The 18,040-nt window shown below is 38.0% G+C and overlaps 1 protein-coding gene across 1 annotated transcript in view; it reads right to left on the reverse strand.

Moving 5' to 3' along the window:
• Window positions 1–18,040, reverse strand: part of ACTR3 (actin related protein 3) — a 35,490-nt gene that overhangs the window by 5,849 nt on the left and 11,601 nt on the right. Inside the window, exons 2-8 of the mRNA XM_081199954.1 lie at window positions 10,372–10,427; window positions 7,764–7,888; window positions 6,224–6,334; window positions 4,701–4,796; window positions 2,486–2,593; window positions 1,277–1,420; window positions 461–634 (exon numbers count right to left, since the gene is read on the reverse strand). Coding sequence (XP_081056080.1) covers window positions 461–634; window positions 1,277–1,420; window positions 2,486–2,593; window positions 4,701–4,796; window positions 6,224–6,334; window positions 7,764–7,888; window positions 10,372–10,427 — 814 coding nt within the window. The remainder of the gene's footprint in view (window positions 1–460; window positions 635–1,276; window positions 1,421–2,485; window positions 2,594–4,700; window positions 4,797–6,223; window positions 6,335–7,763; window positions 7,889–10,371; window positions 10,428–18,040) is intronic.

The raw sequence follows: 18,040 nt of genomic DNA on the forward strand, positions 1-18,040 counted from the left end.
GAAGCCAGATTGGTGGTTTCAAATTTGAAGTGGGAAGAGAGAAACTATTATACAAAGCATGTTGTGTGGCTTTTAGTGATAAAGCTAGATCTCCCCTCCCACCTCCAGCCTCAGATTCTTCTTCAGCTGAGTATCATTTAAGAAGCAGGGGAAAATGCCTTAAAGCTTCACAATCCTCAAAAGTTAAAAACAGATTCAGTTGAACATTAAAGCCAACATAATTAACTCAGCACCAAGAAATTGGGTTCTAAGGTTATTTTTAAAAGGGGGTGGAAGTACGCTGGCTTTTAATTCCAACTTTGAAAGGCACTACCTGCCCTACATTATGAAATGAAAGCTGCAATCATAAGTCACACTTACAAGGGAACAAGACTCATTCAAGCACAACAGTATTTAAAGATTTAGAGATAAAACTGAAAGTATACTTCTGTGTGCGTTATGAAGATCTGCACCAGTTTACCTCAGGATGAAAGAAGATCTCTGGCCCCAAGAATCTCTCATAGCCAACATCAATGGTAAATTCTTTCTTTGAGATTGCGTTGATTCCAGTATATTGTTTGATCCACTTGGTACCATCTGCGTCATACTTGTTAAATTCTTTTACTAAATCAGGGCAGACATAACTAAAGCGTTCCTGGAAATCAGATGCAGACAGTTACAAAAGATATTTCATCAGTTTAAATGGAACAGGAATGAAACTTCCTTTAAAAAAACAAAAACAAATGAAAACACCAGAGAATTGTTCAGTTAGTATTAACTGCATACATTTAAGATAATTAGCACTCAGCGCTAGACACAATTCTATGCACCACTAGGCAAAAATTATTGAGACCTAACAGCCTTAACTATCTTAGGTGGGGGTTTTTTAGTCGGGAGATGCTCCGGAAAATGCATGCTCAAATGTACTATTGCCATGGTTACATACCATACCATCATACACTTTAGAATTTAAAATCCGTCAGTAATAATAGAGCTGCTCAAAAAAAATAAAATTCATGAAAAGTCTCAAGAAAACTAATTATGACTTTTCATTATGCAAAACTAAGTACTTTTTAGTATTAGAATACCTTCCTAGCCCAGAAAATTAATAAATTAATTAGCTTACTGGCAATTTGTTACCACCAAGATAGCATCTTGATTTCCAATATATAAGTCACCAGATCGGAATTGTTAAAGTTAATACCAGTAGTGGCAAAGAACATATATATGCTGTGTCAGTTTTTTGAGTCTTACTGAGCCAATCAAGTATCTATTTGCTTTTTAAAATATACATTACCTTCACCGCTTTAGCAGTTTCCAATGATTGTTCAGGAGGGATTCCTACTTCTCGTTCTCTTAGCAATTGTTGAATAAAGTAAGTTATATCTCGTCCTGCAATTGGAATATGTTTGATACAGCTGCCAATCACATAACCTTCAGCCTGAAAGTAAAAAATAATAATAATAAAATCCTTCAATGAACTTAATCCCAAATACAAACTTTAGAGACATATTTGTGAACACTTGAGTAGGACATATCGCAAGCAAGTCCCATGTTTCCATCTCTCTACTATCATCTCAAATCGCGCACGTTCTGTTGCATGGATATTTCCCTTTACAGAACAGATAATGGTGGGTTTTCTACACGCCATAACTTATACCAGCACTTAATTAAAGCATCATCTACAACAACACAAAGCAATCTCTCCACTCTGATTCCTAATGAAATGAATCCTGGAAGTATGAAAGCTCTTCCATTTTTGTGTAAAAAGAGGGGAAATTTGGTAGCTGTTTATCACTACTGCAACTGAAGGATCCAAACTTAAAATAATTCTGAAGATCTCTCTCTCTCTCTCTCTCTCTCTCTCTCTCTCTCTCTCTCTCTCTCTCTCACACACACACACACACACACACACACACAGTGTGTGTGTCTTTAACATAGTGTAAACAGATAATTGTAGATATATAAGGGGATCATCAGTCTGGTACAGTATAGCCTTCCTCTTTCGCCAGCTTGTAAGACAGAGGAGGAGGAAGAAAATAAGGGAAGCAAATCTACACTGGATGAAGGGCCGGAAGCTTAGTTTCTGCCCGCATGATTTTTCTTTAATGTGGGGGTGGCAGCATCACTTCCAAAGAGATCGCCATGTCTTCCTTAAAAGCAACGAACCCCACAAAATTTTCAGATTTAGCTGAAGGATACCTTCATATATTATACTGGGAGCATTGCAGATTTAATTATTAAAAACTTTCAACAAGGTATAAAGTTCAATTATAAACCTAAAGCAAAAAAACAACAACAGATTTTCTCTAACTTTTGTCTCCAAAATAAAAATAAGAAGAATACGTTCCTAAATGCTAATTTTAGCACAATCTTGTATGATATATAACAGCTAGTTCATTGGGAAAATGCTGAACAGAGCTGCCAAGACTATCCTTCCCATAATAGTGATAGTTCTAGAAGCAGTGGTGTTCCACAAACCACACCCATATTTATGTGTACTTACCACAGGAATGACGTGAGTGACACCATCCCCACTGTCTATAACCGTTCCAGTCAGTGTTCGCTCTCCTACTTGTCTTGATGTCCAAGATGCAGCTAAGGCAAGGACGGCCTTATCCAAGGAAACAATTTGAGATTTAGTATCTCACAACAAGCCTAAAGGCCTAGTCTTCAAGCAAAGATTGCCACATCAGACAAAAACCATTTAACATAGTTACATTGCACCATGCAGCAGAAGAAAACAAGAAGAAAACAGAACAAAGGAACTGGAAATAAAAACCCTAAAAATGGTATTCAAAAATTGGTAGACTTTACTTTCTATAATTGCAGCAGCACCCAAAAGTTAACCAGAAAAATGGAAATTTATTGTAATTCAAGCTTTGGGAAAATCTAAATATGCATTGATATATATAGGAACTACCTAACTGGTACTATATAGCTGAAGCCACACTAGTTTTAAACAGTCTAAAAATTCAGGGCCCTTTCTCACATTACCTTGTAACGTAGGGATCACTGCAGCACAGCTCCTTTCCGTTACCATGAAGGCAACAGCAGAAGATCTGGCTTCTGAAAGGAGCTTCCCATAGAAATTGCACCCCTTTTTCAGGAGCTGACAAGGGAGCCATTTTCCCATATACTCAATCAATTACTGTGGGCTTTATCTTTCCTGTGTTGGTACCAAGGATATTATGGGTACTAAAATATTATTGTGTTTCTGAAAAGCTTTTCTTTAAGCTAATATTATATTAAATTCAACAGTTTATAGCAAAGAAATGTCATATTATTGCTGCAGATCTTCTGCAGAAGGATTTAGGCACAGCCAATAAAAGTAAGGAGTGTAATGAAGAGTCATGCATTCAACAGAACATAATGAGGAGGAACTAAAACACTAATGTAGACACTCAAAAACAGAAAGGTTAAGGATCCACATCCCCACAAGCCTACACAAGACGATAGCTGTTTTCTGGAAGTAGGTTGAAAAGATTAGCTTTTACAGTAAACTATATATGCAGATCTGAATGGTGAAGTCTCTGAATCATTATCTGACTTTTCTCTTAAGAGGCAAAATGCATCTTATTCCATAGATCAAGCTAAGACACAGAACTATTCTTCCTGTGACAATTTTGCTGCTGTCTCCCCTTTGAAAGAAGGCAACACTGCTCTAAATCTAAACAGCTGTACATACACATATGAACTTTTGTGTTGCATTTTAAAAGAAACCTGAGGAAAGTGCTATTCAGAGATTAAATGTGGGGCAATGTATGTTTATGAAATACATAATCTGTTTTTCAAAACAAAATTTCAGAACAACTTTATGTGTCTGACATTGAATTTTCACTGGTATGAATACTTTTCTTAATGAATTTTAAATATTACCCTCTGTTTTAAGGTCTACAAAGGGACATTTCTTGCTTAGAATAGATGTTTATAAATTTATTTATATCTCTTAGCTTTAACAGAGAGCCTTATTGCCTTATTGCAAGGAAATCCACACAAGAGTAGTGTCCTAATTCAAAGAGCCAACAGAAACAGAGAAATGTATCTTCAAAGGATTAAGACATTCATAATCATAATCATATCTTCTAGTGCGTGAACACGGTTTTTTGTACTCCTTTTGTGGAATAATTACAGCTTGCTGTTATTTGCTCATGTATTTCTTTGCAATACAACAATTGGGATCACAATTGGACATGATGGCAACAGCTTACAACCTTGTGCCAGCTGACAAACAGGACAGGCGGGGATTGATTTAAAGCATAGCGCTGGCTGGTGGGGAAATCAACCTGCTCATATTTCCCCACCAAATATCACTTTTTAAAAAGCAGCCACTCTCTGTGACCGGAAATAATGTCTGCCAGAACACCCATGGGAGAAAAACAGCATAAAAAGCTAGGGGGCAGAATAGTTCAGATGGTGTAAGATTCAGCTTCCACACCAATCCAACCATGCAAAAAGTAAAGAGATATGGCAGCAGACTTAATTCTAAACATGGTTATCGCAATGTGGCATCCAGTTTGGCCCCAAGTACAAGGTGAATTGTTCTTGTCCTTTAGCAGGATTAAACCAGAAATTAGTTTTTGATCATTTGGGTCAGAGTCCACATGATAGGTTCCAAATCCGGTGCCAATCCCAATTTCTGCACAACAGTTTGCATATTCTCCTCTTAAGGAACGTTACTTAAAACATTTATCTCAACTGTAAACTAAATGATGTTTCACCTGAACAGCAATGTAAAGTCCGGGAACATTGAAGGACTCAAACATGATTTCTGCAGTATATTCCCTGTTTTCTGGAGTATTTAGAGGGGGTTCAGTCTGTAAAGCAAAATCATCCAGTCAGCTCAATTGAAACACAGCTTTTTACAGTTGAGTTGTACTTGTAGAAAAACAACAACAGAAGAATGACAAGAAAGAATAGCAAGGTATTTCAATATCTCATGTGGCCTGAACACCATTAGAGTACGTCTTGAGCTTCACAGCACATGGTTTATGGTTTCTTCCTACACAGAAGTAAGAGGCTGCTTGAAGACAGAGGGGATGAACTAGTGGGAAGAATGTATGTATACCCCACCATACATGTATCATGTATAGGTTGGTGAAGGCTGATAGAAATCCTCACTTGCAGTCTGAATACATACAGCCAAAACTAAGGACCAACAGATCAGTGCATTTCTAACCCATGTCAGTTTCACTTATGTTCATCCATTCCGCCCCATTTCTATATTAATATTCTATTTTATATAACATTGGCAAATATTAAATATTTAAATATTTTGCAACAAATTATCCAAAAATATATATTTCTAAACAAAATGGCTACCAAACTTACTTTGTCTTAAAATACCCATTCCTATACACATTTTGATGTGTTTGAGCATGAACTATATCACAAATTCAGAAGCATGACAAATCCAAATAATAACTGTGTTTCAGTCCACATTCTGGTTCCAGAAGGACTGGTTAGTTAGACCAATTCATATCGGAATTCACAAAGAACAAATTAATTTGGCATTTCTAGTCAAAATACAGGTTTAGCATCTCATTTGCTGTTTTGGATAATAAGTCTCATGCCTAGGACTTATGCCTATACTTAGAGTTGACTATACTACATTAAACAAAGTATCTTTAATGTAACAATACTTCTGTTATAATAATGTACCTGTGTGTTCATTTTTCCATTTGCCGTTTTATATAAAAATAGAGAAATTTAACAAGCTAATTTGCATCCAATTCTGAAATATGACATAGGGGCCATATAGATCCTGGGCCCATTGTTAAAATCAAAAATGTTCTCATGTGAGTTTGAGGCCACTTAAGGCCTATTTTCTAAGAATCCCAGCAGAAAAAAGTTGAAGAAACCAAATGTCACTGACTAATGCTTGTCTCTAAGCAACAGCAGCTGTTTTAGCAGTCTTAATTCTACTCAAACACCAGATATACCCCTGTTGCATCACTGGAGAAATACTTATGTAAAATGCAGTTGCCAGGACACCATTATTCAGCTCTAGAGAGAGCTGGTGCAAGTTAAAAGAAACAGAAACCAAAGCAGTCATCCAAAATTCAGAAGCTCTGTGGCTTTTAACACTCCAAAAAGAAAAACTCCTTTAATCAGTAACTGCTACCGTGCATGTGTTCAAGCTGCTACTTCTGCCTCAACTCTCTTGCAAGTTAAAATTTATTCTACACTATGTGCTGAGAAGAGATTGTGCATGCTTAAAAAATAGAAGATAGGCTGTACTCACCAACAGAAAATAATGATCTTCAGGTTCTGCCCTTAAATATTTAAAGATTACTTGTTCCATAAACCTCTCCATCAAATCCCAATCTTCAACTATTCCATGGCGGATGGGCCACTGTTGAAAATGTTGCAATTAAAAGAGGGTTTTTTTAAGGCATTTTAAGTTATGTTAGAGCTACATAAATATAATTCTGTATGAAGATCAAAAGAACTAGTCTGCAAGGTATTTGCTCAGCGTATAAATTGTTCAACATACTTATTCTTGTGTGTAGGATTTAAGGACTACATCTCAGTCTTTTCCAACATCCTAGATAAAAACAAGAGTACTCTATATCCCAACTATGTTTTACACAGATATGTTGCTCAGCTGAATATCAACTTAACAAAGAATCATAAGACCTGCCCTGTTGGATCCAAGAAAGGGTCCATTTAATCCAGCATCTCACTCACCCCCATTAGCAACCTCTGGGAAACTCACAATGAAACATAACGGCCAAATTCCACTGATAATTATTTAGTTTCTGGATGCAGTGTTGATGTAACTAAGATACAACATAACTTTTACTATACAGTTTTGAAAAAACAAAACACTGGATTCCTTAAATGAGGAGGACAAGCACAAAACTATTTAGGTGAAGAGCCCCACCAAAAAAATTAGTGACACAACTCACCTTCTTCATGTTGATTTATGCTATTTCACTGCCTAAAAGGATCTTTCACATTAAGATCATTTGTTCCTCTTTTAATTCAAAGAGAGCTGGATGATCAAAGGTAGGCCCATATAGAGCACACTGCAGCAGTCCAAGTGGGAGATAACCATTTTGTTTGGTAATGTTTCATGCTGGTTCTGAGTTATGACATTTGGCTAAGTTTTTTTCTAGTGACTTGCACACAAATGTGGCCGTTTAGTCACAGAATGTGACCAGGGGACCATTTCTTCAGCAAGATGGCTGTGACCCAAGTGATGGCCCTTCTCTGCTGTGACTTCCAAACTTTAGAATTACAGTGGTACCTCGGGTTACATACGCTTCAGGTTACATACGCTTCAGGTTACAGACTCTGCTAACCCAGAAATAGTGCTTCAGGTTAAGAACTTTGCTTCAGGATGAGAACAGAAATTGTGCTCCGGTGGCACGACAGCAGCAGGAGGCCCCATTAGCTAAAGTGGTGCTTCAGGTTAAGAACTGTTTCAGGTTAAGTACGGACCTCCAGAACGAATTAAGTACTTAACCCGAGGTACCACTGTACATTCCTAAGGATAACACAACCTTCTTCATTCTCTAAAATATTGCTCTGGGATATTGGCTCAACTACCAGGACAGAAATGTATTAAATAAACTTGCAATCTTATAACCACAAAATATTTTATTCATTCCAACCAGACACTTGCGAGTTGCAACATTATCACTGTTTTATGGTACTTTATGCATTATCATTCTATAAAACAACCTCTGTAATGAGCAGGCAAATCTCTAGGGCAGGGTGAATTGGTTGTGTGGTTTCTTTTTTTATTAAAAAGTAGCGAAAGTTCTAGCTGTAAATACCTTTGTTGCATATGTTGGTTTTTCTATTGCTTCATCCCCAATAAAGAAGTCTAGGTCATCCACACCTTTCATAACCCTTCTCTGTGCTTGATCGACAACCTTGGCAGATTCCTTGATAGCGATACCTTAAATGTAGGGGGGGGGGGGAGAGTTGCAGTCAGCCAAGACAGATTTGTATCCTAAACTTTCAAAGCGATATTCATTTTGTTGCAAGTACTGCCAAGGAGGTTATTCATTTAGTGGGTACACAATCTAACTTTCTAAATAGATACATTTCAAATGACTTCGAGGAATAGACTTCAAGACACCCACAAGGAAAGTAATCTGCAGGTGCAGTGTGCTTCTGCCACATAAATCTATCAGGAACTCTCCAATTCTCTAAGTTACTGGAATTTTATTACATTTCTGCAGCTTCCCTTTTCTCATTTAGTTTCTCATCCCTTTTCTCATTTGGTTTCCCATGGCCTCCTTTTCTACCACATAGCATTAATCTCTCAGCACATTCCTCTACAAATCTCTCATTTTAGTTCTAAACGTACATTTTTACTAAATAAGCAGAAGTGTTATAATACAAAATTGAGGTACTGGGCCAATAGCCCTGGCCAGAAAGTTTTATTTGTTTGTTTGCTTTTTGCTTTTAGGTATCCTTCAGTCATTTCAATTCAGTTTTTTGAGATATCACCGTCACAACTTGAAGAAGCAACAGATCTTGGGTAGGGGATGGGGTGGGAAACAATGCAAAAAGCCTTTCCAAACTCCACTTAATAATTTTGCCCTTGTCCAAATTTAAGATGTAGTGGAATTATTTTGGGCAACTTCAGAGCAAGAAGAAAAGAAGAAAAACAGCGCCCTAGAAAAGCAGTGCCCTGGAAATTACGTCTGGGTAGAAGAAAAAGATGGGAGTTGTGCCGGCAAGAAAGTGGTTGTCTTGGATTTGTGTGCTGCAAGAATAAAACGCTTTAATAACAAATAAAGTTGTGTTTGTACTGCATTGGACATTAGTGTGCACACTGATTAAGTCTCTAGTTTAAAATCTTTAAAAGAAAATCCAGTGATAACTTTTTCGGAATAGTTCATTCACAACTGCAAGTATGTTCAGTACTGTAAAGATCAATCAATCAATGGCATTTTGAGCCATATCGCACCATCACAAATTGGGGGGGGGGGGACCTGAATATAAATATGACTAATAGTTTCCTCCAGCGTTAGCAAAGAAAGCAAGAAAAGGCATAGCTAAATTTCTCAACCTCCTTCTACCTGTTAAAAAGCCTATCTCTGCAGTAAAAAAAATAATCCACAATTATGTGAGATATTTATGCAAAACTACATGTTTAATGTAGATGTTACAAGTTGCAGTGTGCACCATCATTCCTTATGAAGGATGCCAGCAATGCCGCCCTTCAGGATACTACAAGCTATAATGAACATGAAGAACTTGACTAGATGGGCAGCATATAAATATACTAAATAAAGGACTCCCTCCACCCAATCCCCAGGTTTTTATTTCTAACTATCAGCAGCCATTCCAACCAGGCTATCAAAGGAGAAAAGATAATACAAGGCCTCTCCATCGGTCCTGCCGAAAGACTAGGTTCCACAAGCCTTCTCGTGCGATACAGAAAAATGATGAGGACAAGTTTATATTCTCATTTTCAAAGCAGCCCGGGATTGTTTAAATTAGTATTAAAAATCAGTACTTTTCTAATAAAGATAATCCTATTGTGGAGCATGAATTACAACAAGCAATTGCACTTAGTATAATTATTCATGAACTTGGCCTTTGGGGATGGAAGAGCAATAGATGTTTTCATTTCATCAGCTGATATTATAGCCCCTTGAGCAGCAGTTCCTTTCAGACCGAAATAATAAATTGGTGTGAGTTTTCTTTCTTGAGAGCAGCCTCTCTCAACCTCGGGTCCCCAGATGTTGTTGGACTGCAACTCCCATCATCCCAAGCAACATCTGCAGACCCAAAGTTGAAAAAGGGCATCTACTGATCATATGAGAGTTCCGTAACAGTTTTACCATGAATAGACTTGAATTTGCCAGGACACATAGAAAGAATAAGGCACACAAAGCAAGAGGAGCCAGCAGCACTTGCTAATCTAGGGCAGCCAAGAAACAGAACAGCTGGGGAAAGATCCTCCAAAACTCAGCACTGCAGTGCTAGAGTCTAATTAAACTATCTTTAGCTATTCTGGAGTTTGTTCTTCAAGAATGATTTGAAAACTACACAGTAATTTGCATCAGACATTGTATCAGTTATATACATAATGCTAAACCACACCATGGCTAAACATTAATACGCAAGTGTGTAGGTACTCATAGTAAACATCACAACCATTTCACTCCTTTCTTGGTTGTCTTGCTGCCATTCTACCCAGAACGTTAAAAACTTACATCTCATAGTTTGTGGATGAGGCTATTCAGATATAACCATGGCTTAGCTCCACGTAGCACAGTAGCAGAATGACTACGGGAGAAACAAAGTGGCTGCAATGTTTACTGTGAGGAAAAAAGCATTTAAAAATATACACCTATTCTTGAAACTAAGAACTGGATATATCTTTGAACACAAATATAAACTGATCAAAAACATAAAACTTACATGATGGAATGATGAACTGTGGCTCTGTATTGCCAGCATATCCCAGTTTGGTATACCTGTAAAGGCCAAGAAACAGTAATAGGTTACGTTACCAGTCACCAAACGAAAGGCAGCACTTACAAACCAATGTCATAAAAACAAATACTGATTCACAAAAATATTCCCACTGATATCCCATCACTGATGACTCTTACTGTGAATTTTTACCACTTAAAACACCAGACCAATTTGAGGATTTGAATACCTGAAACATAACTGCTTTCTTGATAACCATGAGGCCAAAGCTATATTATTCAACCCTTAATCCACATGAATTATGAAGATCGACTGCTCAATGCAATATTATTGTTCTAGGCAGAAATCCTAAACAGCAAAGGCAAAGGTTCAAGATACATGCATACAAAACCACCATGTTTTTATGAGTTTTGCTGCAGCTAGTAAAGTAGCTGAAAAGGTTAGCAGCTTCTTCATTTAGAATTTGCTTCCCTTGCTAAATGAGGTGATCAGCTTAGCTCCAAGTTTCAAAACCCATCTAGTTCTATGCACATTTCTAGAACTGCAGCTTTACTCTGTTAATTAAGGAATGCAATTATCTTGCCTCCCATGAAGAACAAATATCACCATTCAAGTCAAGGGTTTCAGTGTTGCAGTCCATATTTATAAGACAATGTTGGCTTATAAGACAATAAGGCTTCCTTGAGGATTTTTAAATTTAATCTTAAAATACCTTTTTTAGCATTTCACAGGACTTAGGTGGTGCGTGCTGTAAAGAAGTGTATGTGGAATGAGCTATTGTAGATCATAAGCAATTAACCATATTTTACTGAATCATAGCCACTTCATGTGCTCACATCTAAGTGATCACACTGTACTTAGTACTTTAAAATACAGCAAAGCAATGCCTGGCAACCATGCACAAATTTAACAACTTGTTCTCCCTCTGTCTCTCGTCTCTGCATCAAACCTCAGCTCTCTAAATTTTTCACTTTTGCTCTTTTGCAAATGGTGCACAACTAATTGCTTTTCCTTCACACATTTGCCTTTATTTCCTATCAAAGGCAAAGGCTTTTTAAAGGTCTTTAAAATGCCTCCTTGCATTGCACTTACCAGAATCCAATTTGCCTTCACCATCTGGCAATCAATGACATGTATTTTACGCCTTGCTTCTTTTCCTCTTCTCCATATCCTATACTTTCTTAGATTATAAATTGCTGTTTATTTTTAAAATATAGTACCTACTATAGCTTTTAGTCCTTCAAATAATGCAAGCGGGAGCTTTGTTACTGTTGGAACACCCAAAATATCCTTTTGGGGAACAACTGTGCTACACACAGCACCACTGACTGCTTAAAATATCAGCACAGCACCAGTCCAGAGGGGAAAGCTGGACCTTAGCAATGGAGAAAGAAGATAATCTACAACAGGATCACACATGTTGTCTGCTATGTAAAAAATAAAATAGAATAAAAATCACAACAGGATCCCTAGTGTTTTTAAGTATGTGCCATTTACTCCAGGCAGTGCACAGAAACTGCTTCTAAATAAAAATCCTGTTTTCAAAAATGCTATTCAATTATGTTTAACTCAGGTAACTCATACTTCTCCATCAAATTTGTTAAAATTCAATTTTAAGCATAGTGATGCAAACCTAGTGGAATATTTATAGGATTCAGTAACCTGGGAAATAACCCATAAACTCATCATAAACATTAGTAAGAAACATACAATATTAACTCAAGCAAACAATGCTTGTGATTTAGAGAATGTTTCAATACTAGATTTTTAAAAAATGAATGTAGCAATTATTAGACATTGCTATGATCATTTTAATTCAACCCTTTAATGCAACCCTTTTCTTGGTCCAGTTCACAAAAGCACCATGAGAAAAGCTGCTGCTAATGTGCATTTTTATATATGGGAATGGATACTGAGCCTCTGCTATAGCATATTTGCAAAGCTGATCAGGGTCCGGTATGGTTTCAAATTAGATGTAGGACCGTGTGTTGAGATTCCTCCATTGAAGGGTGTTGGACTAGATGACCCTTGAGGGTCCCTTCCAGCTGTACAATTATATGACTCTATGACTCATCTAGACTCACATTATGAATTCGTCACAGATATGGGACTTCAATACAGGTAGTCCAACTACTAGTTGGTTGTCACTTTTTGGTAAGTAAAAGCTAACAGATACCTGTAGTCCAACAAAGTCCATTGCAGTGCATCCAGCACAGAAGAAATGGAGTGGGAGAAGAGAAGAACTATCAATTCAGCTCCCAGCAGAAGAGCCACAGGAGCTTTATTACAAACATGACTCTAAAACAACATGGAATTTGCCCCCAAAGCTGTCCAGGTCAAGGTCTCATAAAGCATTACTCCAGCTCCGTGAGGTCTCATAAAGCATTACACCAGCTCCGTGAATTAATGTAACTGGCTTATGTTCATGTTTATGTTCTCCTTATGCTACTCTGCCTTTATCCCACAGCCCTACTTACTTACTCTTAATATTATTATCTCTATCCCCAAATAACCTGCATAAGTATCAGAAAACTACAGCAGATGTCGCCAAGCATCACATAAATGAAACTGGTCACATGGTAAGCCAGACTGAAGCTCAACTGATGGTCCATGATTTAGACCAAATTTATCTTCATAACCAACATATGTGAACAACTCAATCCAGGTGAGGGTTAACAATTACCACGATTGAGGCCAAGTGCAAAGGACTTTCCAAGTACAGTCTCTATGAATACAGTACCTAAGGTCTGGGTGCCTTGCAGGTCAAGAGGTTAAACACAGCTATTAGTTGGGAAGGTGTCTTGTTCTGCCACCACGAATAGACTACATTGTGAGTGTGTCTGAACCACACCAATATTTGCCAGATTATATGTTAAAACTGACAAGATTTAACATGCTAAGATCTTGGAAATATTTTTCTTTAGATACATTCACACTAACGAAAAGGAGCTTTACTCCCTTTTCACCTTATTTACTTTTATACGGAGGAAGAAATGCAGCTTAGACCAAACAAAAGTCTGTGCTCCAGACTGGCCCAAGTCCAAATTAGAATGGGTGCTGCTTATCAGGAATGATAAATTCTGCAACAGCCAGACAAGAAAATGAACTTCATTGTACTGTAGTCACTGCAACAAGCTTATGGCTGGCATTACTCAAGTTTTATAAAAATCATTTCTAGTGCATGGACCCTGTCATGTAGAGTTAAGGATGCAATAGGTTAAAAAGTAAAATTTTGAGATATTCTTTAAGACATCTGACCCATCTTCCTATCTAAGAAGCAAGAGTGCATAGCTTTCAACACAAAAAGCTCCTACCAACGTTAAGAATAGAATAGAATGGATTAAATTTTAGTTTGTTCACAGTCATCTATATCAAAACTGTCTCCAGATACCTGCTCAAGAGTTCTACAGACTTTCTAGGATTAGTAGGTAAAATGTGAGACAGTTGGGTCTCTGCTGTAATTCAACTGAGATAAACTTTTTCAAAAATAAAACGTTATAGAAAATTGCTTATGGATGACTTCACCTAGAAGTTTAACTCAAAAGATAAGATGCATGGGGGGCAGAATGGAACACTGCAGCACCACAGGAGTCCAAAGGTATGAGGTGTTGCAAAAGTCACAACAGCAACACCAGCTGAGTATATCTGATCAGAATGGACTGAAGCCAGATCAAAACTGCCATCCAAGCCCAGCCCAGCAAGACACAAAAGAATACAAGGTCTATGACAGTGGATTTCAACCTGTGTGTCATGGCACCCTGGGGCAACACTGGCCTCTGTCCCTCCTTCCTTCCTTCCTTCCTTCCTTCCCTCCCTCCTCTGATGCCCTCTTGCGTCTCTGCCTCCCAAAGGCCTGCACAGATGTTCATTGCAGCAGCCCTGGCTATAAGCTCCCCAGGTGAATGGTGCCTCTGGGGCTGGCCAGCGGGTGCTTCCCAGGCCCCTGTGAGCAGTGTGAGGAGCCACCTCCCTTTGGGGGAGGTGGTGGGGGTTGAGAGACCAGGGGCAACCAGTGTGGCTGCCCAGAGGACTCCCTAGGAGAGGGGAGAGGAGGCTGAAGGAACCATCCATAAGGGAGCACGTTTGAAAAAGAGTGAGAGATGACATAACTGGGCTCCTGAGTCCCACAGGGGTGCCTCAGAAAGAATGTAGTTGATCAAGGGAGCCATGGACTCAGAAAGGTTGAAAACCTCTGATCTATGGTACGGAAAGCCACCAAGAGCCCAAGAGGGTCACCCTCCACATCCCCAATCCATTCTCAGCATGTCATCCGCCAGGGTGACCAAGGCTGTTTCAGTCCTGTAACCAGTCTGGAAAACTGATCAAAATGAATACAATTTAACAGTTTTCTCCAAGACAGCCAGAATTTGAAATACAGTTCGAATACATTCTGCGTGGGAGTACAGAGGTGAAAAAATAGAACATGAGATTTCCTAGGACTGAGATGTAGGGGAAGAGAATGACAAGAATTGTCTAGGGGCCAAAAGATAAAGTTCGCTGAATGACAATAGGGAACAAGGCAAATAGGGAAGGGTTATGAGGGGCATTATATGAGACTATGATATGGGCAGGTGGTTACACGTAAGAGATATGGGACCCAAGAGAATAGTGATTATAAGGCCAAAAGAAGGAAGTGCTTTATGGGTCAAGATAACAGGAAGAAATAGGGCCATTCATTTGTTGGTATAGAGGGGATTTCCCAGGTCTCCCCAGCTTTCTCTTGCTCAGCAACAGCATGGAAAATAACAAAATGGCTTCTCCACCCTTTATCTTAATAAATGCATAGATAAAGCTGAGCAACAGCCATTTCTTCCAATTTTCATATGCTTGTGCTGTAGTGATCTGGAACATCAGACGTTTGTGGATTAATACTGGATTTTCATAACCAGCCTCTGATAACCAAAAATGCTGCAGATGAAGCATTTTATAGCCCTTTTATGACAAAGCACATGCAAAATGATCATCCAACCAATTTCTGTCTCATTTCTTTCTCATGCAGACTTTCTGAAACATCTCCCAGGAGTGATCCCTTTGAGAAGAACTAGCATTAAGGTCCTATTAAAATTGCTATTTCTTGCCGCATTTTCAGGGCACAGCATCCCAAACACATTTCCAAGTACAGAAGCTCATAAGTGACAGATTGGGAGTAGAAAGACCTTAATGCCGTTCATTGTTTTAGCACTACTGTGATGTGTCATACTTTGTATTGAGCAATAAAATAACTTCCAATAAAACAAATGCCTTCTGATTCCAAAGCCACTCACAAAAGAATAATCTATGTACATTCTTACTAAGAATAAGTTTTGAACATATTCTAAGACACTGTACATTTCGGATATAGTCCTCTATTTGGGAATAAGTGCCATTGAACAAAACAGAGCCTATATACAAGGAACCATGCACAGGATTAGCCTGTTAGTGCAAGAGTACAGAATTCAACAAAAGCACATAGGTGAAGCAATATCTTAGCATTTTAAAAACGTAAGCTCAGGAAAACCAAAAACAGAAGACCAAGATGTAAAAGAGTGCTTAATAGCTTATGTAGGCAATGATCCACAGAATAAAAACACATCCTGACTGGAAGGAAAATACTAAGATGTACTTCCAGTAAGTCTAAGCTCAAACAGTACAACTCAGCAAATCTAAAAATATTCATTGCTACTTTAGCAAAAATGCAGAAGAATGAGTCATGAAAATAAATAAGATAATTGGCAGGCACTCTGGCCATTCACTTCTGAGCCTACACTACTACTCTAATTCTTGTTCGAAGAGCTAAATCTCATCTTCAGGGTAATTTCAATACCACAATAACAAGGTGGGTCATCAGTTCATAGTGCGAAACAAGGACAAATATAACAAGGGGGGGAAATAAACAAATCTTGATACTTTAAAAGATTTCTAATTCCATGTTTAAACAGTGGGGAGAAAATCTCAAACTGTATCAAACCTACTCTAAGTATTTTTATTCAGTAACAATGTAGGCAAACCTAGTTTAGGAATGCAGTAATACAAAGAATGCAAAGCAAGATGCAACTCATTCATGACTCAAGGAATAATGAGACACACCCCAATTTCAGTTCAGTTTACAGTAGGAAACAGTAATTATTATTTAGCAGACCTTGGTGTTAGCAGTATCACCAATTCCAGATTCTCTTAGCAATGCAACTTTTAGGTGAATTCATAATTACTATAAGACATACCAAGTAAAATGATTATATTTATATTTGCATAGTCCTTTGAAGCCTACAGAGGGATGTTTGTTGTATACTATTCAGCCCACTCTGAGACAAGTTATTTTCACAAATAAGGTATCTCCAGTACCCTTCTGCAATATGAGATTGGTACATACAAATCAGTATTAAACCTACTGACACAAAATGGAAGAGAAATCATTCATGAACCAGACAATGAAATTATGCTAGCTACCAATTCCTGTTTATAGTCTTGCTAACCTTTTCAAGTTCCAAAAAGAAAGAGAGTCAGGTCATTCCTGTTGGGAAAATATGTGCTTAAAATATGGCTCTTGCTCTCTATACAGTAGGGAGTTAACACATTAAACAAGCAATTAGATGGCTATACTGGAGAATAGTGACTAATTTAATTCTGGCTGTAAAGGTAGAACAAAATGTAATGAAGATTTGATAGCACAAATGCTATAGGATGAAGTGAGTTAAAATGAATGGGATATATGCAATTAAGTAGACCCATTCCAATTAATAAACTTTAATTAATACACTCCTAATACTGTTTTGTTGGATACAAGCCAATATGATTAAAAATCAAATGTTTATTATCCAAGAATTGCTAGGAGGGAAAACTGGCATGCTTCTGCATGAAGTGCATACACAGAGCAAGCTAGTCTAATTCACCAGGTCAAGAAAACTGTGAACAGGATGCTAGATTAGATGGGCCTCTGGCAGAAGGCCAAAGCAGAACTCTTCTTATGATCTTAATAGAAATGGTATTGCAGCCCTTAACTTTCCCATTATTTTTGGCCATGGCACATGTTGATCAATATCAACTTTCAGTTTCTGTACCTGCACTTTTCCTCTTTAAGTTGAAAGAATAGCTAAACCCTGATGCCTGAAAACAGCAAGGAACTAAAACTGTTTGAATTCCCATTTGTCAGTAGTGTTGAAGCTGGAGAAAGACACTGATACTTCAAAGTTGCAGACAAAAAATCCTTTGTTAGTCTATAAAAGGAACAGGGAATAGAGGAAACTCTAGGCAGACAGCCCACAGGCCAGTTCACTCAGCCCAGTAATTATTGTGGCAGTAGATATTTGCTTTGCTTCTTTTAAACACATATATGTTATAACTAGCTTATGACCCTCAGTATGACAGGTCTTCTGTTGGTTGAATTTGACTCCTGATTGTCATTCTGTCACCATTACTAGCACTGTGTCTCTTGCCGATAGCGTTTCTGGCTGCCATTGATCAGCTGCTCTGATTAGCAAAGGGCCTTCCAAATCATGCAGCTGACTCCCTTTGAAGAGCAACTCATGCCTACATGGATCAGACAGTGTCAATAAGAAGCACGATAAGCAAAGGGAATGGAGGCAGAAAGGAAAAGCAATTGTTGGGGAAACAGGTGGGGAATACAAGACTCAGTACTGAAATGTTTTAACAGTATTTGCTGTTGTTTATGCTGATA

This window comes from Podarcis bocagei, assembly GCF_964188305.1.
Source record: "Podarcis bocagei genome assembly, chromosome: 1".
NCBI lineage: Eukaryota > Metazoa > Chordata > Lepidosauria > Squamata > Lacertidae > Podarcis > Podarcis bocagei.